Raw genomic sequence first — 20,221 nt, forward strand, 5'->3', positions numbered from 1 at the left:
TGGAGACCGTCTATTCCCCAGTTTCCCTAGCTGTCTTTTCCCGAGCTCTCCTGGGTCTAGTGAGACTCCCTCATTAATATTTGTGAAGCCCGGTGAGATTCTCAGATGGGAGGTGCCGCAGAAGTGAAAATTGTCATTCCATTATTACTGGTCTAGCACAGCGCTGCAGCATGTGCTTGAAATCCCCAGCTGTTCAGCTGCTGCGATTTCTGAGCCACCAGGGGTTGGGGTTGCAGTGTGCAAGAAGGAAAAGCTCCAGGGCTGACAGTACGTGATCCCCTGGAACAAATGCGTGACGCTCAGACCCCCCCTCCCCACCCCGCGCCTCCAGTTACAGATCTGGCAGGGGAAAACAATTCTCAGCTTCTCTGTCCAGGGTTATTTTGGGCTGGGGCAAGGCTCTGGCAGGCCCCTGGTGTCCTTGTTCAAAAGGAGGAGCCAGTTCGCCGCCAGCGCGCAGCGGAGGGAGGAGGCCCGGGGTCTCCTCTGCTCCCGGCTAAGTTTCCCGAGCAGTGTTTGAGGCGAGAGTCCGCCGAGCTCGGGCCGGGGCAGGGCGAGCCCAAGGCGGCTGGGGCGGCGCTCGCTGCCGAGGCAAGGCGAGGCGAGCCCCGTTCCGGAGGCAGGTGGCCGAGGGGCTGGATTAACCCTCGGCGGCCGGTTCCGTGCAGACGCGAGGGGACTGGGAGCCGCTGGGGGGGGCGGCCGCGGCAGCGATGGAGGGGAGCCCCATCCCGGTGCTCACGGTGCAGACCGCCCCCTACCAGGACCAGAAGCCGACGGGCGGCGGGGGGCTGCGGCGGCCCACGGGGCTCTTCGAGAGCCAGCGCAACTACCTGCCCAACTTCGTGCAGAGCCTGCTCTCCTCCATCGACCTGCGCGACCGCCAGGGCTGCACCATGGTGGTGGGGAGCGACGGCAGGTACTTCAGCCGGACCGCCACCGAGATCGTCGTGCAGATGGCCGCGGCCAACGGGGTGAGCCAGCCGAGCTGCAGCTCCCAGCCCTCGGCACCCCCGCACGAACCGCCCCCACACTGCGCTCGGCACCCCCCACCCATTGCCCCTCTGATCCACCTAGGGTCTCAGCACCCCCCCCGGGGATCATCCCCTTACAGGCCCCCATTGCGCTCGGCACCCCCCACCCATTGCCCCTCTGATCCACCTGGGGCCTCAGCACCCCCCCCCGGGAACATCCCCTAACAGGCCCCCATTGCGCTTGGCACCCCCCACCCATTGCCCCTCTGATCCACCTAGGGCCTCAGCACCCCCCTCCCCGGGGATCATCCCCTTACAGGCCCCCATTGCGCTCGGCACCCCCCACCCATTGCCCCTCTGATCCACCTGGGGCCTCAGCACCCCCCCGCATCCCTTCATTGCCCCCCCCCGTGCATTCTGCACCCCCCACCCATTGCCCCTCTGCTGCCCTGGGCCCTCTGCATCCCCTCACTGCTCCCCTGTGCACTCTGCATCCCCCACCCATTTCCCTCTCTGCTCCCCTGGGCCCTGAGCACCCTCTCTGCATTCCCTCACTGCTCCCTGGGCTGTAAGCAGCACCCACCCATTGCCCTTGTGCCCTCTGCTCCCCTGGGGCCTCAGCACCCTGTCTCTGCATCCCCTCATTTCTTCCCTCTGTGCTCTCTGTACCCCCCCCCCCACCCATTGCCCCTGTGCCCTCTGCTCCTCTGGGGCCTCAGCACCCCCCTCCTGCATGCCCTCATTGCCTCCTGTGCCCTTAGCGCACTCTGCCCTCAAGACCCCATTGCCCCATGCCCTGTGTACCCTCTGCATCCCCCACACCCACCCACTGTTCTCCTGTACTCGCTTTCTGCGCCCCCCTACCCACCCAGTTCTTCCCCATTCTGCCACTGAGTCCTTGGGTCCTCTGCTTCCCACTATCCACCTACTTGCTACCGCCCTATGGCCTCTGCCTCTCCCTGCCCTAGTCCACCCTTGTGCCATTTGCACCACCAATCATGCCCCTATCCACCCACTGCACCCTTATGCCTTCTGCTCTCCACTAGGCACTCACCCACTGCAGCCCTGTACCCTCTGCTCCCCACTATCCACCCATCCATCGAGTAATCATGCCCTCAGTGCCCTGATTCTGCCATTGCAAGTCCATGCCCTCTGCATCCCCTGCAGCTTATGAGCTCCCTCCATTCCCTTCTGTGGCCTCTCCTGCACTCATCCACCAACAACAAACCCATGTCTTTTGCTCCCACATCAATCCACTGCACCCCTATGCCCTCCATTTCCTCATGTCACCTCCACACTGCAGTCCCTTGCCCTCTTTGCAGCCCCATGACCTCTGTCCCTCATGTACCCACTGCACCTTTTGCATCTCCATGTCCTCTACTTCCCACAGCCATCCTGTGCAGCCCGGGGTACTCCACCTCCCCACCATCCACAATCCTGTGCTGTCTGCTCCCCCACCTGCCCACTGCAGCTCTAGGGCTACCCTTGTGCCCACTGCTCCCCTTGTCTGTTCACTGCATCCCCCATCCACTGCATCCCCCATCACATGCAGTCAGGGGTCCTGGAACAACTTGTACAGTGCGGGGTGTTGAGAGCCATTAAACCAAACTGTAAACTGTGTGTGTATATAATGGAAACCACTTCAAGGTAGGGGGTACTGCAGCATCCCCAGCACCCCTAGTTCTGGCACCTATGGTGGCAGTGTGCTGTATCACGCACACACTGCCACAAATCTATCTAATCCCTCCATTTACTGCTAGGGTTGCCAACCCTCCAGAATTGGCCTGGAGTCTCCAGGAATTAAAGATTAATCTTTTATTATAGATTGTCATGTGATTAAATCTCCAGGAATTGGCAACCCTACCTACTGAACCCCCATTTTCTCTGTGCCCATCCACCAAGACCATTCCCCAACTGCAGTGTTTCCACTGTCATCCCTATGCCCATCCACATACATCGCTATATCTTCTTTTGCTCCTTCAAACATTACCTTATTCTCTTATTCCCTGCCTTCATCCATCAGCCTCACTCTCCTTTTCCCCTCCCTGTCTGCACTCATCCATGATTTCCTCCTCTCACTTCTCATCCTCACCTCCCTACTCTAACCCTCCATTCTTTCCCTCTTATTCACATGCTGTATCTGCCCATTCTCTCCCTTGTCTGCCCTGCCACCCATTGCACCCACGTTCTTCCCTTTCTGAAACCACTCCTCCCTCTTTAGCACCCCTCCACCCACTACACTCTTCTCCCCACTACTGCACCGATTGCATCAACACTTGTTTCTCCCTACACATCTGTTGCCCATCCATGGTCACCCTTCTCCCACACCCTTCACATGTTACACCCACGTTTCCTTCCTTCTTGTCAAAGATCCGAGCCATATTTCTCATCCCCCTTTTCCATGTTTAAAAGCCCCCTTTCTGCACGTCTCCTTGTTATTTCTCTTAGATTTTTATCTCAGAATGACAAAATGTAGTGTCATGACTTTATGGGGTTAGCTTTAATTTTAACTGTAATTTACTATGTTAGTAACAAAGATGCAGAGACATGCCCATAAACCCACTTATCAAAGGCAGTAATTTCCTCTGATTTATCACAGATGGTCTGATGAGCGTGAATTGCTTTCTTTGTCTCTAAATGTTGTTTTTTATTTTGTTGTGGATTTTTATATTTTATGTGCTGGCGATAAAACAGATTATTTAAAACTAAGAGGAAAATGTTTCAGTTGTATTTGGCTCTTCATCTCAATCCAGAAGGAATTTGTATTTATTAGTATTTTAATTGTATTGTGGTAGCCCTCAGTTGTGCCACTCAGAGATCAAGGCCCATTGTGCTAGATACTGTAATATGTACAATGAAAAGGTGGTCCGTGCCTCAAAGAACTTTTAATCTAATATCACAGGCAAGTGGTAATGAGTAAAAGGAGCAGTCAGAATTAGAGACATCATGTAAGAAGAGGGAAAATGCTTTTAGATGTGGGTGGTATTGAATAGATACTAAAAATGTAAAGGATTGTTACTTTTAATCTGACCTTTCATATGCGTATCTAATGCCTGAGCTATATGCCTAATGCGGTTTGATATGCCCTTAAGGATGTGCCGTGAGACTTCAACAAAGTAGAGATTTTTTTATGTATAACCAGGGTGATCCTGAAAATCCACAGAAGCAGTGTTATGCTCTTTGACTCCTTATTTTAGACTGAAGTTGGTAGGGAAGCTGAGAAATGCTTTTTGACTCTGCATGAGAAAATTGAACCCTGTGGAATGACTGAAGATTCAGTATTTGTATATCAAGTTTATACTTATTGCAGGATGGATATTTTTCAAGAATGCGAAAGTGAAGTAAGTTTTATTTTTCACAGTGAGAGCACTTATATGTTTTGACCTTGTGCTATGTGTATATCACCATGAAAATAATTTCTTCTCTATTGTTTTTAGACCTAAATGTATGGGAAAAAGACAAGAGTGGCAAACAAATTATTTATATTGACTAGTGCTTCAGTTGCTTGCAGTACATTCTGCTCCACTGTTAAAAATCTCAGAGAAGCATAAGATGATCAATTCTTCTGATGAATTCTTTCACATGTACAAATGGGTACATATATTTATTCTGGAAATATCGGTTATGTAGCCATAATTAATGTTGCCTTGAAATTTCCACTTAAAGCAGGACCAAAATCCCTCTATTTTATATTATGATTTATGAACTCTCCAAATTTGTCACAATAACTCTTCGAGAGAGTTTAATTTTCTATGTAATCTTTAGTAGTAATTTACTAATTTTTAAAGAGAAAACATTATGAAAAATTTAAACCTGTTTTTCAGTCCTTTCTTTGGGTTCTTTTAACTTTGAAAGTAAAAGTTGTACACATTTCAAATTGTAGCCAGTAATTCATCTTTACCATATCTCTGATGTGACGTTAACATTTAAAAGTTATTTTGGTGAAAACATATTTTAGAAATGAGATTAGCAATCAGGAGCTGATAGACGAGAGAGATTTTGAAACAGATAGGTATTATGTGTAAAGAGCTTACTGGAGGAGCACCCACAGGGAAAAATTAGCAGGTGCTCTGCACCCCTGGCAGCCAAGCCCCTCCACCCGATCACACTGCATCTCCACTCCTCCCTCTCCCTCCCACCCAGTGCTTCCCCCTGCCCCCCGCTGCCAACAGCTGTTTGGCGGCACTTAGGACTTTCCAGGAGGGAGGAGGAGGAGTGGGGACACAGCGCGCTCAGGGGAGGAAGCGCAGAAGAGGCGGGGCAGGGGCAGGGCCAAGGGTGGGGGAGGATCGAGCTCTCACTGGGCAGAGGGGAAGTCAGCGCCTACGCCTGTATCCCTGCCTATTTCTCTCCCATCCCTTCAGTCTCCCTGTCACATTCCCCATTTTGCCCTCCCTTTCGCACCCCAGCACTCCTTTTGGGCCTTCACTGGCCATTCTTACCAGGTCAATTTGACAAACTTTCTGTGCTTTGTTGGAGCAGAGCTCCCCCTGCTGAATTATGCGAAGTTTTGCCAGGGCCCCCCAGAGGATTCCGGGAGCCTGGGGTCTTCTGCGGTGGGGGCCCCCCATTTCGGCGGCAGTTCGGCGGCGGGGGGTCCTTCCGCTCCGGGACCCGCTGCCCAAATGCCCCGAAGACCCGCGGCAGGGGCTCCCCGCCGCCGAATTACCGCCAAAGACCCGGCTGCACTTCAGCAGCGGGTCCCGCTTCGGTGGTAATTCGGCGGTGGGGGGCCCCCACCACAGGTCTTTGGGGCACTTGAGCGGCGGGTCCCGGAGCGGAAGGACCCCCGCTTCCGAATTACCGCCGAAGGACCCCCCGCCGGCGAAGACTGGGAGCGGAAGAAGCTCCAGGGGCCTGGACCCCACGAGAGTTTTCCGGGGCCCTCGGAGCGAGTGAAGGGTCCCGCTCCAGGGGCCCCGAAAAACTCTCGTGGGGACCCCTGCGGGGCCTGGGGCAAATTGCCCCACTTGCCCCCCCCCAGCGGCCCTGAGTTTTGCCAGACACAGTTTACTCTGTTAGTGTCACTCCAAGTTGTGTTTGTCAGGGGGCAAATTTCTCTTCACGATTCCCACACAAACCCTTAGATATAAGGTTACTCTGGTACATTCACTGACAATGCAGTCATTACAACTCCAGGAGACCAACAGGTAAGGCTACACTGACATTCAGATACCTTCCTGCCTCCACACACAATAACTCTTCACCTCCTTCGAATATCACAGAAAGCTTAATTACTTTAGATTTTTGAGCTAATACTAACAATATGTTGTATACTTTTACAGTGAAAATACGTCTGCTGGTAAAGTATCTTAACCTTCCTGGGGACATAGCTAATTTATCATCATACCAGCTTGGATAACTCCTTGTGTTATTAGCCATGAAAGTAGGGGAGAGAAAGGGGATCACTCCTGAAGGCAGAAGAGCCCCCTCCTTGGGAGAGAAGGAATTCTCTCAAAGGAGAGACACTGGTGTTGCAGGGAGAGACGTAAGCTGCCCCCTGAGAAGGATCAAAGGAAACCTAGGGATGCCTTGACTAAATTGTATTCAGAGCCTTTACCCAAGCCAGAGTTCCAGGAGGGTGATGGCCAAATTGTGCTGTCAAACTCAGCTTGCATCTCTACCATGGAGGAGGCACAGCCAGTCCTATGGTAAATCATGCTTCTGGTATGTAAAAATAATAAAAGATTTTCTTTTATCAGCTTTAAATGTGTTGTCATTCAGTGGCCTGGATGCCCCCTTGTTCTTGTTTTGTGAGTCACCCAGCATTCCATCTGTGGGCCCCACAACAGGGCAGCCACAATCTGGCTCGCTCAGCATGGTAGCCAAAGTATACTTCGTTTGATTCTGAATTATGTGCGACCAGAGTAGGGATGGATTAGCCTTAGCCTGCAGTGGTTAGCTGCTGGTTGTGCTCTTGAGCTGCATGTGGAAGGCCCATATGGGACCGGTAGTAATCACATCCTGCAACAATACCTGGCTGATGGGCTGGATTTTGGGAAAAGAGACCCAACAGAACCAGGATGCTGTGATTTGGCCATAAAAGCCATTGCAGGAGCAGAGAGAATCATGTCCCGCTTTCTGCACCTGCTTACTGCCTCAATAGCCATGTGAAAGAAGCAGTCTTTACAGTGCTATGAGGTAGGAGAACCACCTTAGGCATGATCTTGCTTTCCTGCTCAGCACTGCAATGATTTTGTGCTGGTGTCCTAAAGTCAGAAAGAACCAGGGTGAAAGTCACCTACCCCCCATCTATTGTGATGTGAACAGCTGATGGTTGGCCAGTTCCTGATTCAGAGTATATGGTAGGTTTAAGTTTACAAATAGGATCACTGGGTCTCACTGGGCAGATAGGAACCCTGCAGTGCAGTTCATGTTTTCCCCCCTCAACCCCCCCGTATTGCATAGCAGTGTTCCACAGAGAGGGATGTACTGCCACACTTAGTAATGCTTGAGTTTAGCAGTTTAACTTGCTTGCCTGCTGCCTTGGGTAGTTTCCAGTTGTCCTTTTAATACAACATTGTTTGTATTTTCCATTCTCTTCCACGTAAACCCTGCTGGTACTGTATAAATAACTAATACTGTCTCTGTCCCTCATAGCATGCTGCTCGGCCACACAAAAACAGGGGAGGCCATAGTAAAGGATATGAAAGCAGAGATCCACAGTGTTCGGGACATAATCTACTTGCTTCATGTGTTTTCAAGCTTAATTGACTGAAGCATGTGAGAGATTACTGGGAGAATAAAAAAAAAAGTGACTCCATGTTAATCTACTGTATCGTCTGAAAATGCACAGCTGCATGTGGCAGCAATGCTTAAAAGTAATCTGGCAAAGTATTTGTTAGGGTAGCCATTCTTTCAGCCTTAAGTTTGCCAAAAGTCTGGTCTTGCTGCAGATGCTATATACAAAATGAAGGAAACTAATATGGAATACAATACAGAGTGTAGTATTATAAAGAACTTTAAATAATTGTAGTCTTGCAGCAGTTGAAATCTTTGAGTGCCAGAGGTACGCTTTTCATGCCATAGCAGTATCAAGTGATGTGAGGGGCGTATTATCTGTGCTTTAATTAGAAATGGGTAAATGAGCACCAGTTTAACTTTTCCAAACCAGATTATTAAATGTCAGGTCAATAAATCTGAGAATCCATTATTTAAAGATAATTAGTCAGTTTAATGTTTGCTTCTGACGCAAAACATGCAGCATCTGAGACAAGATAGGGGGTGAGTGTGTCTGAAATACCTGGGTGAAGAGGCTCCATGGGGATGACTAGTATGCAAGTGCTGCTTAGTTCTTTGCAGCCTTCAGGCCTTTTCACGGGGGCACTTCAGAGCTTCATACAAGGATTCAAGAGATGAGTTATTTGCAGTGGGGATCATTATTGATACACAGCACAAATATTTAGCTATTAGAACTTGTATAGTCACTTCAACATCATTAGTGTAGAAATGAGATCCCTGTATTCAGGGAGGCTGGAACAATCTGTATAATGGGTGCTGAGAGCCATTGAACCAAACTGTAAACCTCATATATGATGGAAACCACTTCAAGCCAGGGGTGCAGCACTCATAGTTCCAGGACCCATGCCTGTATTACTTCCTGAGAGCAAGGCATTTACTCAGATTAATGTTAATAATGGGAATTAAAGCATCCACTTCAATGGGAGAATAGAATCTGCAGTGTCAGGTAAACAGAAATACATATAAATGACAAAGCAATTAAAAGCTCATACTGTGTAATACATTAATTGTGCATTCTGAGTCATGCTGAATATATTTCCTTTGTTTAATATTAAAATAACTTGGTTTTGTGTACAAAAACTTCAAAACTCAAAACTTCTTCAGGAATATAGAACTGGACATATATGTTGATGTAATCTATGCTGATCTGCAATAGATATGCATTCATAGTTGAACACTTCCATAGATTCAGCCTTGTTCTCATGCATTTTGTGAAGTATAATTCCTGTCAACTCCCTTTGGCTTGTATATATGCAACTCTGTTTAAAAGCTGGCACACATCTCTGACAGCTGTAGTTGGAAGATTGAGTCATTGCCATAGATGGCAGCCTTTCTACATGCTTCATTATTTTTTAAAATAAAGGGGCGGGGCGGGGCTGAGATGCAAAAAAAACCCCATTTTTAATATGTTTTCTACATGCCTCTGTGTTCTTTAAAGAAATATTCACACATAAAGAGTTGTGGAGGCTAGCAGAAAGTTTGTTGCACTCTGTCAAGCAATTCTGTGTATTTTCTCAAACCCCTCAGTGTTGTTTGGCCGTTGTGGTTAAGTGACAACACCGATGTAAGGATCTTGAGAGAAGTGGCATGCCTTCTATAAGCAGCCTCACACACAGAAAAGAAGCCATAAAAGGACAGAATCTAATTCAAACCAACTCAGAATATTTCTCTATTTCCACTTATAATTCGTTGCACAGTACTGAGTGGAATAAAGAAGTAGGAGGTGTAGCAGTAAAAATCCTGGCCTTTCCTCTCACAAACCTGGGTCTAAAACTGGTCTGAAATGTTTATTTAGATTCTGGTAGTTTCAACTCGTCTTCTGGTGGATGAAATTTTTTAACCTGGCCATTTTCTAAGGGGAAAAAAAAGCATCTGTCAAAAATCAGGCCACAATAAGTGGAAGCAATTTTGCCCTGCAAAATAGCTTCCTTGTTCTGTCTCGGGGGGATTGTATTTCAGCAGTTATGCATAGAAAATGGAAAGTGTTTGTGAAGCAGTTTGAAATCCCCAACTGTCAGTTAGTGAAACATCCGTTTCATTTCACATTGAATGAACTAAAATGTCCAGCCTGGAAAAAATGTACTTTTAGTACTGCCCCCTATAGTTTGTTAATCAGCAGTGAAGTGACAGCATTTTAAATGTTGACACTTGGAAGAAGAGTGCTTTATTCTGCATCTGAAAGAAGTTGCAGGGGAGTCCAGCAGTGATGCAGTTAATTCAAAGGCTGATAGCATCTAAGAGAATCCCACAAAAACAAATCGATTCATGCAACTCCAATAACAAATGACACTCACTGTAAGGTTTAGAACGCAACTTTATTTATTCCTCCCACTCTCTTGCTGATAGCACAAATGACCAGCTGTGTTTATATGTAGAACTTGCACTAAGTTCCACATTTGTGGAGGCTGATTTTAATTATTAAGTTTTAGGACCATGTATGGAAGGACTGATCTCATGAAGCTGGAATAGAAAGCACATTGTTCAAAACATCTATTGAGCAGATGCAAAATTCAGTATCAAATATTCATATTAAATGCACATATACTGCCTCCAGTATGTCTGATTAAAAACAAGTTTCTGTGAAAAACTGGTTTTCAACAGAAAATTGGGATTTTAACTAAATGAACATTTTCACAGATAGTGTTTGCTTTCCATGGAAACTTTTGACTTTACATTGAAAAAAATAAATTAAAAAACGGCACACATTTTGGGATTTTTATTTTGTTTGCTTGGGGACAAAAGCTTTTATTTGTTTTCATCAATATTTTCTGCAGGATTTTTTCCCCCAACCAGTTCTAATAGGATAGATATGTATTTTGTTAAGGAATAAAACACTTTTTGAAGACTTTCTATAGTTAATAAACACCACTTTGAAATCTTTTTTCTTTGGCTGCCTCCCTCTTCCCCAACAAAAACATGTACAGTCGCCATGAATATCAGCAGCATAAAATTGTGGAGGGAATGTGAGGTTAATATCCCAAATCTCAAAATAGAAAGATCAGTTAATCAAATGTAATGTTCTGAACAGTTTAAAAGCACAAAGCTGTGATGGACAGTGAAAAACCACTTGTAAGAGTTGAAAAAAAGTATCTTGTGCTTAGTTTAGCTGTCGAACATTCCAATTTACATAATCTGTTTTTTGCTAAAATAATCTGCAGACGCACACATTAGGTGAGCGAATTTCTAAGCCTTATCAAAGTACAGCTGCACAGGTTTTACAGAGCTGAAAGGTCCCAGCTGTTGAACTGTGTCCAAAATGAATGGAGAGTCAGGGTTTTTCCACCTTCTACAAATAACTGACCCAACAGCCAGTAGCAAAAGTTTAATTAGCATCCAATTATCTCTGTCACATTCCTCAGAGAGTTCAAATACTCCAAGATACAAAATTCCAAAGTGCTTGGCAGTGAAAAGCTGGGGAACTTTTTTTTTCCAGTGTGATATATAACCAAAGATCTCTGTTGAAAGAATTTCAGGCAGGACCAGAGTACAGGAAGCAAGGTTCCCTATGGAATGCAGTGTTTCCAACATTTGTAATAGAAATGACTTGCCATCCTGCTTTACTGGTGTCTGATACCATACCATGAGTTACAGTTCACTATTGCAGCTCTAACTAATACTATTGAAGAATAAAGACTTGATGGTGCCCACAACTTTGATTTGAAAAGATGTGACAGCTTCATTTCCTTTTTAATCATGAACTTTCCTTTAAGAAGCAAAATAGAAAAGAAGCAACATTGCTTCATATACTTTTCTCACAACCTTCTGAGATTCATTACCTAAAACCAGGGTTTGTTCAGGAGGAAAAGTCTCACTAGTACTAGCAACCGTTACGGTGTTTTGGACTATGTCTCTCAAATGTTTTGGGGGTGAATCTGGTTCCAGGATTTCAACCCTAGTCTTTTGCCCATCCCGTCTGTCTACCTTTCTTCTTTAATTTTTCATCTCTATCAGTAAGTTTTCTACCACTTCTTCCATCAGAACTTCCTGTGGAAGAATAGACTGACTCATAGACTTTAAGGTCAGAAGGGACCATTAGGATCATCTAATCTGACCTCCTGCACAATGCAGGCCACAGAATCTCACCCACCCACTCCTGTAACAAACCCCTAACCTATGTCTGAGTTTTGAAGTCCTCAAATCATGATGGCTTGCCTCCCTTGTGGCTGGGTTTGGTGTAGCAGTTCTATGTTCTCTAGTTCCCCTGCCGACCATCGCTCCAGTTCTATGGTCGTCTCTTGTCTTGTGACTTGGCCCTGTGGCCAGGTCATGTTTAAGGCCCCACCTTTGAGGGTTATGGAAAGTCAAACAAACCAAAGTCCAACAAATAATTCCTAGACCTTGTGTCAGGTGTTGTCACATCCTGGATCCAGTTGTTGTCACATCCTTCTTTCTAGGCTCAGAATTGTCCTTTATCCCCTTATGTCAGGTGGCTTTACACCACTTTACCAGTGGCTCAACCCCTACACTAAGTTCTAGTCCAGGGACTCTAGGACAGATAGCTAAGATCTGCTCTATCAAACATCTTGCAGCTGCTTCCCTGGACTCCTTCCTACCATTAACCTTTATTTAGGCCTTTTCCTCAGCTTCTTCCTGGGCTCTTTGTAACAAGCAAGCAACTGTTCTAGGGCTTCTCCCCAGAGGTCCATTTGTGTCAGGGTCAGCCACAGGAGCTTGCTCCAATCCTGTATCTTCTCTCCTCAGGCATTCTCCTCACATACAGGCCTTCCACAAGTCTCTCCACTTTCTACCCCCCTGCTTTCTAGCGAGTGGCTGCAGAGTTCTTTTGTCTCTCACTGCAGACCCTCAAACTTCAGTTCCAAATGTCTCTTTTACTGTCACTGAGTTTTGCTGGCTCCCATGAGGGTCACTCCCACTCATGATGGTCACTTGGGCCCAGGATTCACTGTCCTTGCCTACCAGGCTTCCTCCTGGCTCAGGACCCTTTGGTTGCAGCTTCAGGCTTCCCAGGCTCCTCTCTGCCTTTAGCCCAAGAGAGGAAACTCCCAGTTACCTCTCTCCTGGATCTCTCCCCGGCTTTATCTCTGCTGCTCATTGCTCCCTTTATTGAAAGCCCAGCTCCTCCATAGCTGATTTGATCACGAATTACGCCTAATACTCCTCCAGTGGCCTAAATGACTCCTGTTAATCCATGGTTACCCAGTGTGAGGTTCATACACTCCATCACACCTGCCCTCTGTTCTTCACTTTCTTCATTCCTCTCCATAGGTAGCACTCTCAATTTTTCATCTCTAGGCACTTCTATATAGATCTGGTTGGAAAACTGAAAAATACAGATTCAGCAAAACTGCAACTTTTTTGTAGGAAAGGTCAGTTTTGACAAATTTCTCAACACAATTTTTTAAAAAAAGGTTCAGAAGTGTTGAAACGTACGATTTAACATTTTTTGAATCAAAATATTTGGTTTTCCAGTTCAAACATAAAAAGATTTTGAAATTATTGAAATGAAACTTTTCAATTGATCTGAACCAATTTTGCCCCCGAGATTTTTGGTTCATGAACATTTTTGAAATGTTGACTTTTCATCCTAATTCAGAATGGGAAACATTTCCCAAATTCTGAAAATGTTTCATGAGATGGGAGAACTGTTTCCCGCCCAGCTCTACTTCTGTACTCTCCTTCCTTCCTCAACCACTCAGTCCTACTATACCTCAGATTCTCCCCTTTGTGTCTCCACAATTCAGTCTTGCATGCACGCACTGAGGACTGTCATGCGGAGAGAGGGAGCTGACCCAGGGCCATGACAGTTCTTTCCGCATGGAGTGGTGGGCAAGCTAAGGGAAGCATGTCTCCTCTTCTGTCCTTCTCTGCCTTTAGAATGGGAGAGAAGGGAAGGGGAGGGAACAGATCTTAATATAGAGGAGACAAGATAAGCGACATCTCTTCTTCACTGTATGCTGCTGCTGCTTCCCATGTTGGTAGGAAAGATGGGAGCCCCAGGAACTTCAGTTGCACACACTTCATTTTCCTGCCTGGTGAGTCCCCATTTCAGCAGCTGCTGAGGATGGGTTATCTATACTTTCCCCAAGCCAGAGAAGGGGACAGGAGACAAAGGTCTCCTGCTTTTAGCAGGGGAGGGGGAGCTGTACTCCTGTACTACCTTTTATTTTAAAGAGACATTGACTGACATTTTTAAAATGAGTCTGTTTTTAAAAAAAAAAATTAAGCTGGCAACGTCTCTTTAATGTTCTGCATACAAATGCCTCATTATTCATCTGTGACATTAAAGTCTCCCACTGGTTTTATCATCTGCCTGTTTCCCGTTGACTAGAACTCTTTTATAAAATGCCTGTACATATATTTATGATTGATTCCTGGATTATATTTATATTGAGGTGAAACTGTAGCGTCCATCTAGGGATGAGAATAAGGTTTTTGAAATTGTAACCTTGGGGTGGATTTTCACTTAATACTGACTGTGTTGAGTCCATGTTTAATAACTGCCCCCTAAAAAGTTGCTGTATTTTAAGAATGGACAGGAACTTCTTGTGTTCAAATGTAGCTTGGGGTTCACACTTTTTTTTTTCAGCAGGACTAGCCAAAGAGTGACCCTGCAGGCCAAATGCAGGTCACAGTGTTCTACAGCCAGGACATTGGTGTCCTTATCTTAGATATAGAGGTATGACTCACAGAGACTGTAGGCGCTAGCATGCAGCGATCTTGACCCAGCTGAAAGGCCACTCTGTGAAAGGCAGTTGCTATTTGCTCTTGATTATGCTAATTAAAGCCCTAGCCCTGCAATCGGATCCACAAAGTTGTCCTTTGCACTTGTGTGAGGCCCCATTGATTTCCGTGGGGCTCTGTGTAGGTGCATAGTTCTGCCTATGTGTATCTGTGACGGTGTGTGGCCGGGGCTCGACCCTCCCTGGGGAGGAGGGGAGCCACACCGCCTCGCTACGCGTTGTCTGAGGGCCTCTGCCCTCGAGGTTGAGCGGTCAACAGTTTGGGCAGCTCGGACCCTGTAGGCAGGACCGAACAAGAGCACAGTCAAAGGGGGCCCAGCCCTTGGTTTGGGCGGGGCACCAAACCCACAGGGACACTAGCTCTGACCCTTGTGACTCAGGGCCAAGCAGTTATCAGCTCAGGCAGCTCAGACCCTGTAGGCAGGACCGAACAAGGGCACAGTCAAAGGGGGCCCAGCCCTTGGTTCGGGCAGGGCACCAAACCCACAGGGACACTAGCTCAGACCCTTGTGACTCAGGGCCAAGCAGTTATCAGTTCAGGCATTGATGGCCTCCTTGGGCCGGGGAGAGGGTATTCTGCCACCCTTGAAGGGGTGGCAGGGGGAACGCAGGCCCTCCCACTCCACTGCGTTCCAGCCCGGGGCCCTAGCAGCGGTTAACGCTGTTAACGGTCAGTGGGGAATCCTGACCAAACACACTGACGTGGGTTCCGGCATACTTCCAGTCTGACTGGGGTCAGCTGCCCCTGGGCTACTTCCTATCTCCCCCTCTGGTCCTACCTGATCGGGGCTATCAGTCCCTGGGAAGCTTAGTAGCATGGGCTCCTCCCGGCCAGGGCTGGGCGGTAGATCTGGTAGTACCTCAGGAAAGTCCGGCCAGGCCTGGTCCGGGGGTTCCTCGGGGTAGTAGCAGGGACGAGGCAGCTCCGGCAGCTCCTCGGCGTAGCGGGCGCGGGGCAGCTCCGGCAGCTCCTCGGCGTAGCGGGCGCGGGGCAGCTCCGGCAGCTCCTCGGCGTAGCGGGCGCGGGGCAGCTCCGGCAGCTCCTCGGCGTAGCGGGCGCGGGGCAGCTCCGGCAGCTCCTCGTCATAGCGGGCAGGGGCAGCTCCGGCAGCTCCTCGGCATAGCAGGGAAGTTCTGACTAGTCAGGGCAACGGCCCTGGGCCTGCGCAGCTTCCCAGTCAGGAGCACCCTCTAGCAGGTCCACTCCCAACGGCGGCAGGGCTCCAACTGAGGGCTGAGGGCCTGCTTTTATACTTCCGGGGCGCCTCCTGACCCTCTGAGGGGCAGGACTACTGCTCAGTGGTCCCGCCCCTTTTGGCGTCTGACGGGGCTCGATCCTCCCTGGGGAGGAGGGGAGCCACACCGCCTCGCTACAGTATCCAATAGCAGGCCTGGGGCCTAAATATTGTTCTTAGCAAATGGCCTGTGTGACCCTCCAAAGCTTGGGTCCTCCTGCTTTACTGTCTACTCTAGAACCAATCCTGCTCATTGACTTCAGTGGAGTTCCTCCTGCTTCCCAGCTGTGTAAATGAAAGCAGAATTTGGCCAATAGTGTCTAAAAAGTCTAATTTGTGTATGTTTAGGTATAAGTATGCTATCTAAATAATGAAATAGTTGGTGCCAAAATGCTTTACAATTTGTGTAAGTTAATTAAGTATTTCAGCAAATTGCACAGGTGAAGTTAATGAATTGTTCCTGAGGGTTACATTTTTTGTTTTTTAAGGTTAAGGTCAAATTCAGTCCTGCCATATATTAATGTAATTTGTATCTTTGTAAGAAATATTTGTTTATGAGGAGTAGCCAGTTTGACCACATATGGCTACTTCACACTATAAAATTCAAAACATTGTCTGTCATCAGCAGAGGTCTAACAGATTAACTCCTAGAATTCTTAGTTACACAGTAGTTGTTCCAGAGATAGCTTAAATACTGGCGTTATAGGTCTTGGGCTTCCAGCCACATTGGGAATTGAGCCATGTTTCTATATATTATATATAGGTATAATTATTTAGCAAGTTGGTAACATTCAGAGATGAAATGCCAGCATCACTCAAATGTAATTAGACTTATTTTTCTGGTTCATTTAGATTGGAAGACTGGTTATTGGCCAGAATGGCATCTTATCCACACCTGCTGTTTCATGTATTATCCGAAAGATCAAAGCAGCTGGCGGAATTATTCTGACAGCTAGTCACAGTCCTGGAGGACCTGGAGGAGAATTTGGAGTCAAGTTTAATGTTTCTAATGGAGGTAAGTGTTTTTATAACACATTATATCACTGTATCTCAGAAAGGTAGATATAGGTTGATAAGGATAGCCAGATGGTTATAACTATTTATGTTTTCCTGTTATATGGATTTTTCAGTGTTAGTAGAATGCTAAATAGTTTTCAATATTAAGAGAGGTTTTGTTTATATATATTTTTATATGAAAAAAAAATCTGATATGCCCTGAACCTACACCTCTCAGTTAGTTCAGCTCCCTCTGAAGTCAATAGGTGTTCTATATACAGAAGGGCTGCTGGATTTGTCCTCCTGTTTTTTAGACTGTATTTAGTCTGTGTCAGTGGATGTGTGATAGGTAGGGCCCTACCAAATTCATGGCCATAAAAAACGCATCACGGACAATGAAATCTGGTATCCTCTGTAAAATCTGGTCTTTTGTGTGCTTTTACCATATATTATACAGATTTCACAGAGGAAATCAGTATTTCTCAAATTGGGAGTCCTGACCCAAAAGGGAGTTGCAGGGGGTCGCTAGGTTGTTTTAGGGGGGTTGCAATATTGCTACCATTACTTCTGTGCTGTCTTCAGAGCTGAGCAGCTGGAGAGCAGCAGCTGTTGGTCGGGTGCCCCGCTCTGAAGGCAGTGCCCCGCCAGCAACACTGCAGAAGTAAGGGTGGCAATACCATATCATGCCACCCTTACTTCTGCACTGCTGCTTTCTGGGCAGCCAGAGAGTGGCGGCTGTTGACCGAGGGCCCAGCTCTGCAGGCAGCAGCGCAGAAGTTAAGGGTGGCAATACTACACCTTGCCATCCTTACTTCTGTGCTGCTGCTGGCGGTGGCTCTGCCTTCAGAGCTGGGCTCCTGGCCAGCAGCTGTTGCTCTCCAGCTGCCCAGCTCTGAAGGCAGCGCTGCTGCTAACAGCAGCACAGAAGTAAGGGTAACAGTATCGTAACCCTCCTACAGTAACCTTGCAACTCCACCCCACATCTTCTTTTTGGGTCAGGATCCCTACAATTACAACACTGTGAAATTTCAGATTTAAGTAGCTTAAATCATGAAATTTATTATTTTTAAATCCTATGACTGTGAAATTGACCAAAATGGACCGTGAATTTGGTAGGGCCCATGTGATAGGGTGTACCAGGTCTACTCTTCCCCCCGCTGGAGGATTTGTCACCCTTGCACTCCTCCTGCTTAGAAAAGCCATTCAGTCTTGGTTACCAACAAGACTAAGTCCTAGAAGGGCTGGGAGGAGGACACAGCCTTCTAGACTAAGTCCTAGAAGGGCTGGGAGGAGGACACAACCACCAGATCAAATTAAGAACACTTAATCAAATTAAGAACACATTATCAAAGGGAGGTGGTGGGTGAATCTGTGGCAGGAGATGAAAATCTCAGTCCTAAACCAAAGCCCGAGGCCTGGGTCTGGGCTGGGGCCTAACCATCAGACTGCATCTTCATTTAAGTGGTGCAACAAACTAGGTGTTTTGTTTTGAAATTTAAAGGGCCAGGTGGCCAATTCTTTGAGTTTAACTTTAATTTCTTATTAGAAGACTAGTGAAAACTTGCAGCCTTTGACACCTTGCTCCAGGTGAGCTATCACCCACTTTATGGAACTTAACATTATAAAGTCCTGTTCTACTCACATTTCCATCATATATATCTTGGCATTTGCTTTAAGGTTGGGAGTTTCAAAAGCAGCTAAGGGACTGTGCCCTTGTCTTCCTGTATGGGAACAAACTATTTTGGTAGAAGCACAGGGCTGTACTGCTTTAAATACACCGGTACAGTTAAAGTGACATAATTTGTGTGTAGACAAGAAATGAAACTTTAGCTAGTACAATCAGTCTAGTCCCTCATTTTCTTAAGCGTGGAAATTCACCTGTAAAGATCATATTATTACTTTGTTTTATACTTCCATAACACATCATAATAATGATTAATAATACTTTGCACTTTATAGTGCTTTTTCATCTGAAAAATCTCATGTCCTTTACAAAAGTGAATGCTGTTATTAGAACTGAGCAAAATTTTCAACTGAAATTTGTTGGCAAGAAATGCGGATTCGGTGACACCGAAATGATTCATGAATTTCTGTTTGTATCCAAAAAAAGAGAAAAATTCTGAAAAAGTCAAAATGTTTTGTTTCAACATTTGCGAACGTCAGCATTTTGACTTTTCAATTTGAAACAACTTCTTGTTTAGTCAATTTTATTATAAAACCCCCACAACTTTTAAAAATGCTCAAGATCAAAATGAAATGTTTGTGTCAGTTTGAATGAAACATTTAATTTGACCTGAAACACATTTTTATTTATTTATTTAACTGTCAGCAAGCCAAAATATCAGATGTTTACCCAGCTCTATGTATTATCTTCATGTTGGAAGTAGAGAAACTTAGGGCTTTTCTATGGACAGTAGCTGCATCAATTGCATCACACTAAAGGTGTGCTGCTAAACCAGTGCAACTTTTTGCGTAGCCCATGTCTGAATCCCAGAGAGGTTAAGTAGCTTGCCTAACATCAGATGTCAAGTCAGTAGGAGAGTCAGGACTAAAGTGCAAAAGTCTCATGCCTTAACCGCTGAGCACACTGTCTCAGCAAACTTAAATCCCCTCCCTCCAGAATCTGCCTAACAGATGTGTAACAGTTGAAGTTTTTTTCTTTTGCCTGCTTTGATATTTTAAGCAAAATCCATATAGCTTATTAAGCTTTAAAAATAAAGCTGTCCTCAAGAACAAATGAGACAGACCAATTATTCTCATTAGTCAACAAGGGCATAATAAAGAGTAATAGGCTTAAGCTGCAGCTGGGAAAATATAGGTTAAGTATTAAGAAAAACTTTCTAACTATGAGAACAGTTAGGCAGGAAAGCAAGCTGCCAGGGGAGGCTGTGGGATCACTTTAGCTGAAAATATTATCACTAGACTAGACACCCATCTATCAAGAGTGATTTAGGACTCTCTGGAAGGGTTGGAATGAAATGAGCAGAGGTCTCTTCCTAGCTAAATGATTGTATTATAACAAGAAGTTAAGCAATCATTGTTTGTACTGCTACCACAATCCCTTGTACAATACAATGCATTACGCCTAACTAATGTGGCATGATTGATACCCTAATTTATATGGTAAAGCTGCACTGAATTCAACAATGTTACTGGGAATGATGTGCAATTAGAAGTAAAAGAGGTGTATGAAGGTACTGAAAGAATGTTTGTAAGGGAGCAGAAAGAATCATTTTTCAGAGCAGAACTGTGCTTTAATATTATAAATTCATACATTGTAAGACCATAAGTGACCATTGTGATAATAAAAACTGACCTTCTGCATAAGAAAAGAAAAGAACCTCACCTAGCAGTTTCTGCATTAAGCCCATGACTTCTGTTTGAGCTATAACATCTTTTAAAATACACCCAATTTTCAAAACTAGCAAATCAGTTAATATACAATTGAGGTGTGAATTATATTCTTTGATTAACATGTTTACTACAGATCAATCTGTATGTTAGCAAATTAAGGAATTTATTTAAAACTCTTAGTTATTTGAGCTTCGTACATGTGTCAAAATTGAACTGGGTT

General features: G+C 45.8%; 1 protein-coding gene across 1 annotated transcript in view; it reads left to right on the forward strand.

Annotated features, from left to right (window-relative positions):
* The first annotated feature begins 376 nt into the window (after positions 1–376).
* The window catches only part of PGM5 (phosphoglucomutase 5), a 129,826-nt gene continuing 109,981 nt past the window's right edge, over positions 377–20,221 (forward strand). The window contains exons 1-2 of the mRNA XM_050944285.1: positions 377–974; positions 16,504–16,666. Coding sequence (XP_050800242.1) covers positions 714–974; positions 16,504–16,666 — 424 coding nt within the window. The 5' untranslated portion in view covers positions 377–713. The remainder of the gene's footprint in view (positions 975–16,503; positions 16,667–20,221) is intronic.

This window comes from Gopherus flavomarginatus, chromosome 3 (assembly GCF_025201925.1).
Source record: "Gopherus flavomarginatus isolate rGopFla2 chromosome 3, rGopFla2.mat.asm, whole genome shotgun sequence".
NCBI classification, from domain to species: domain Eukaryota; kingdom Metazoa; phylum Chordata; order Testudines; family Testudinidae; genus Gopherus; species Gopherus flavomarginatus.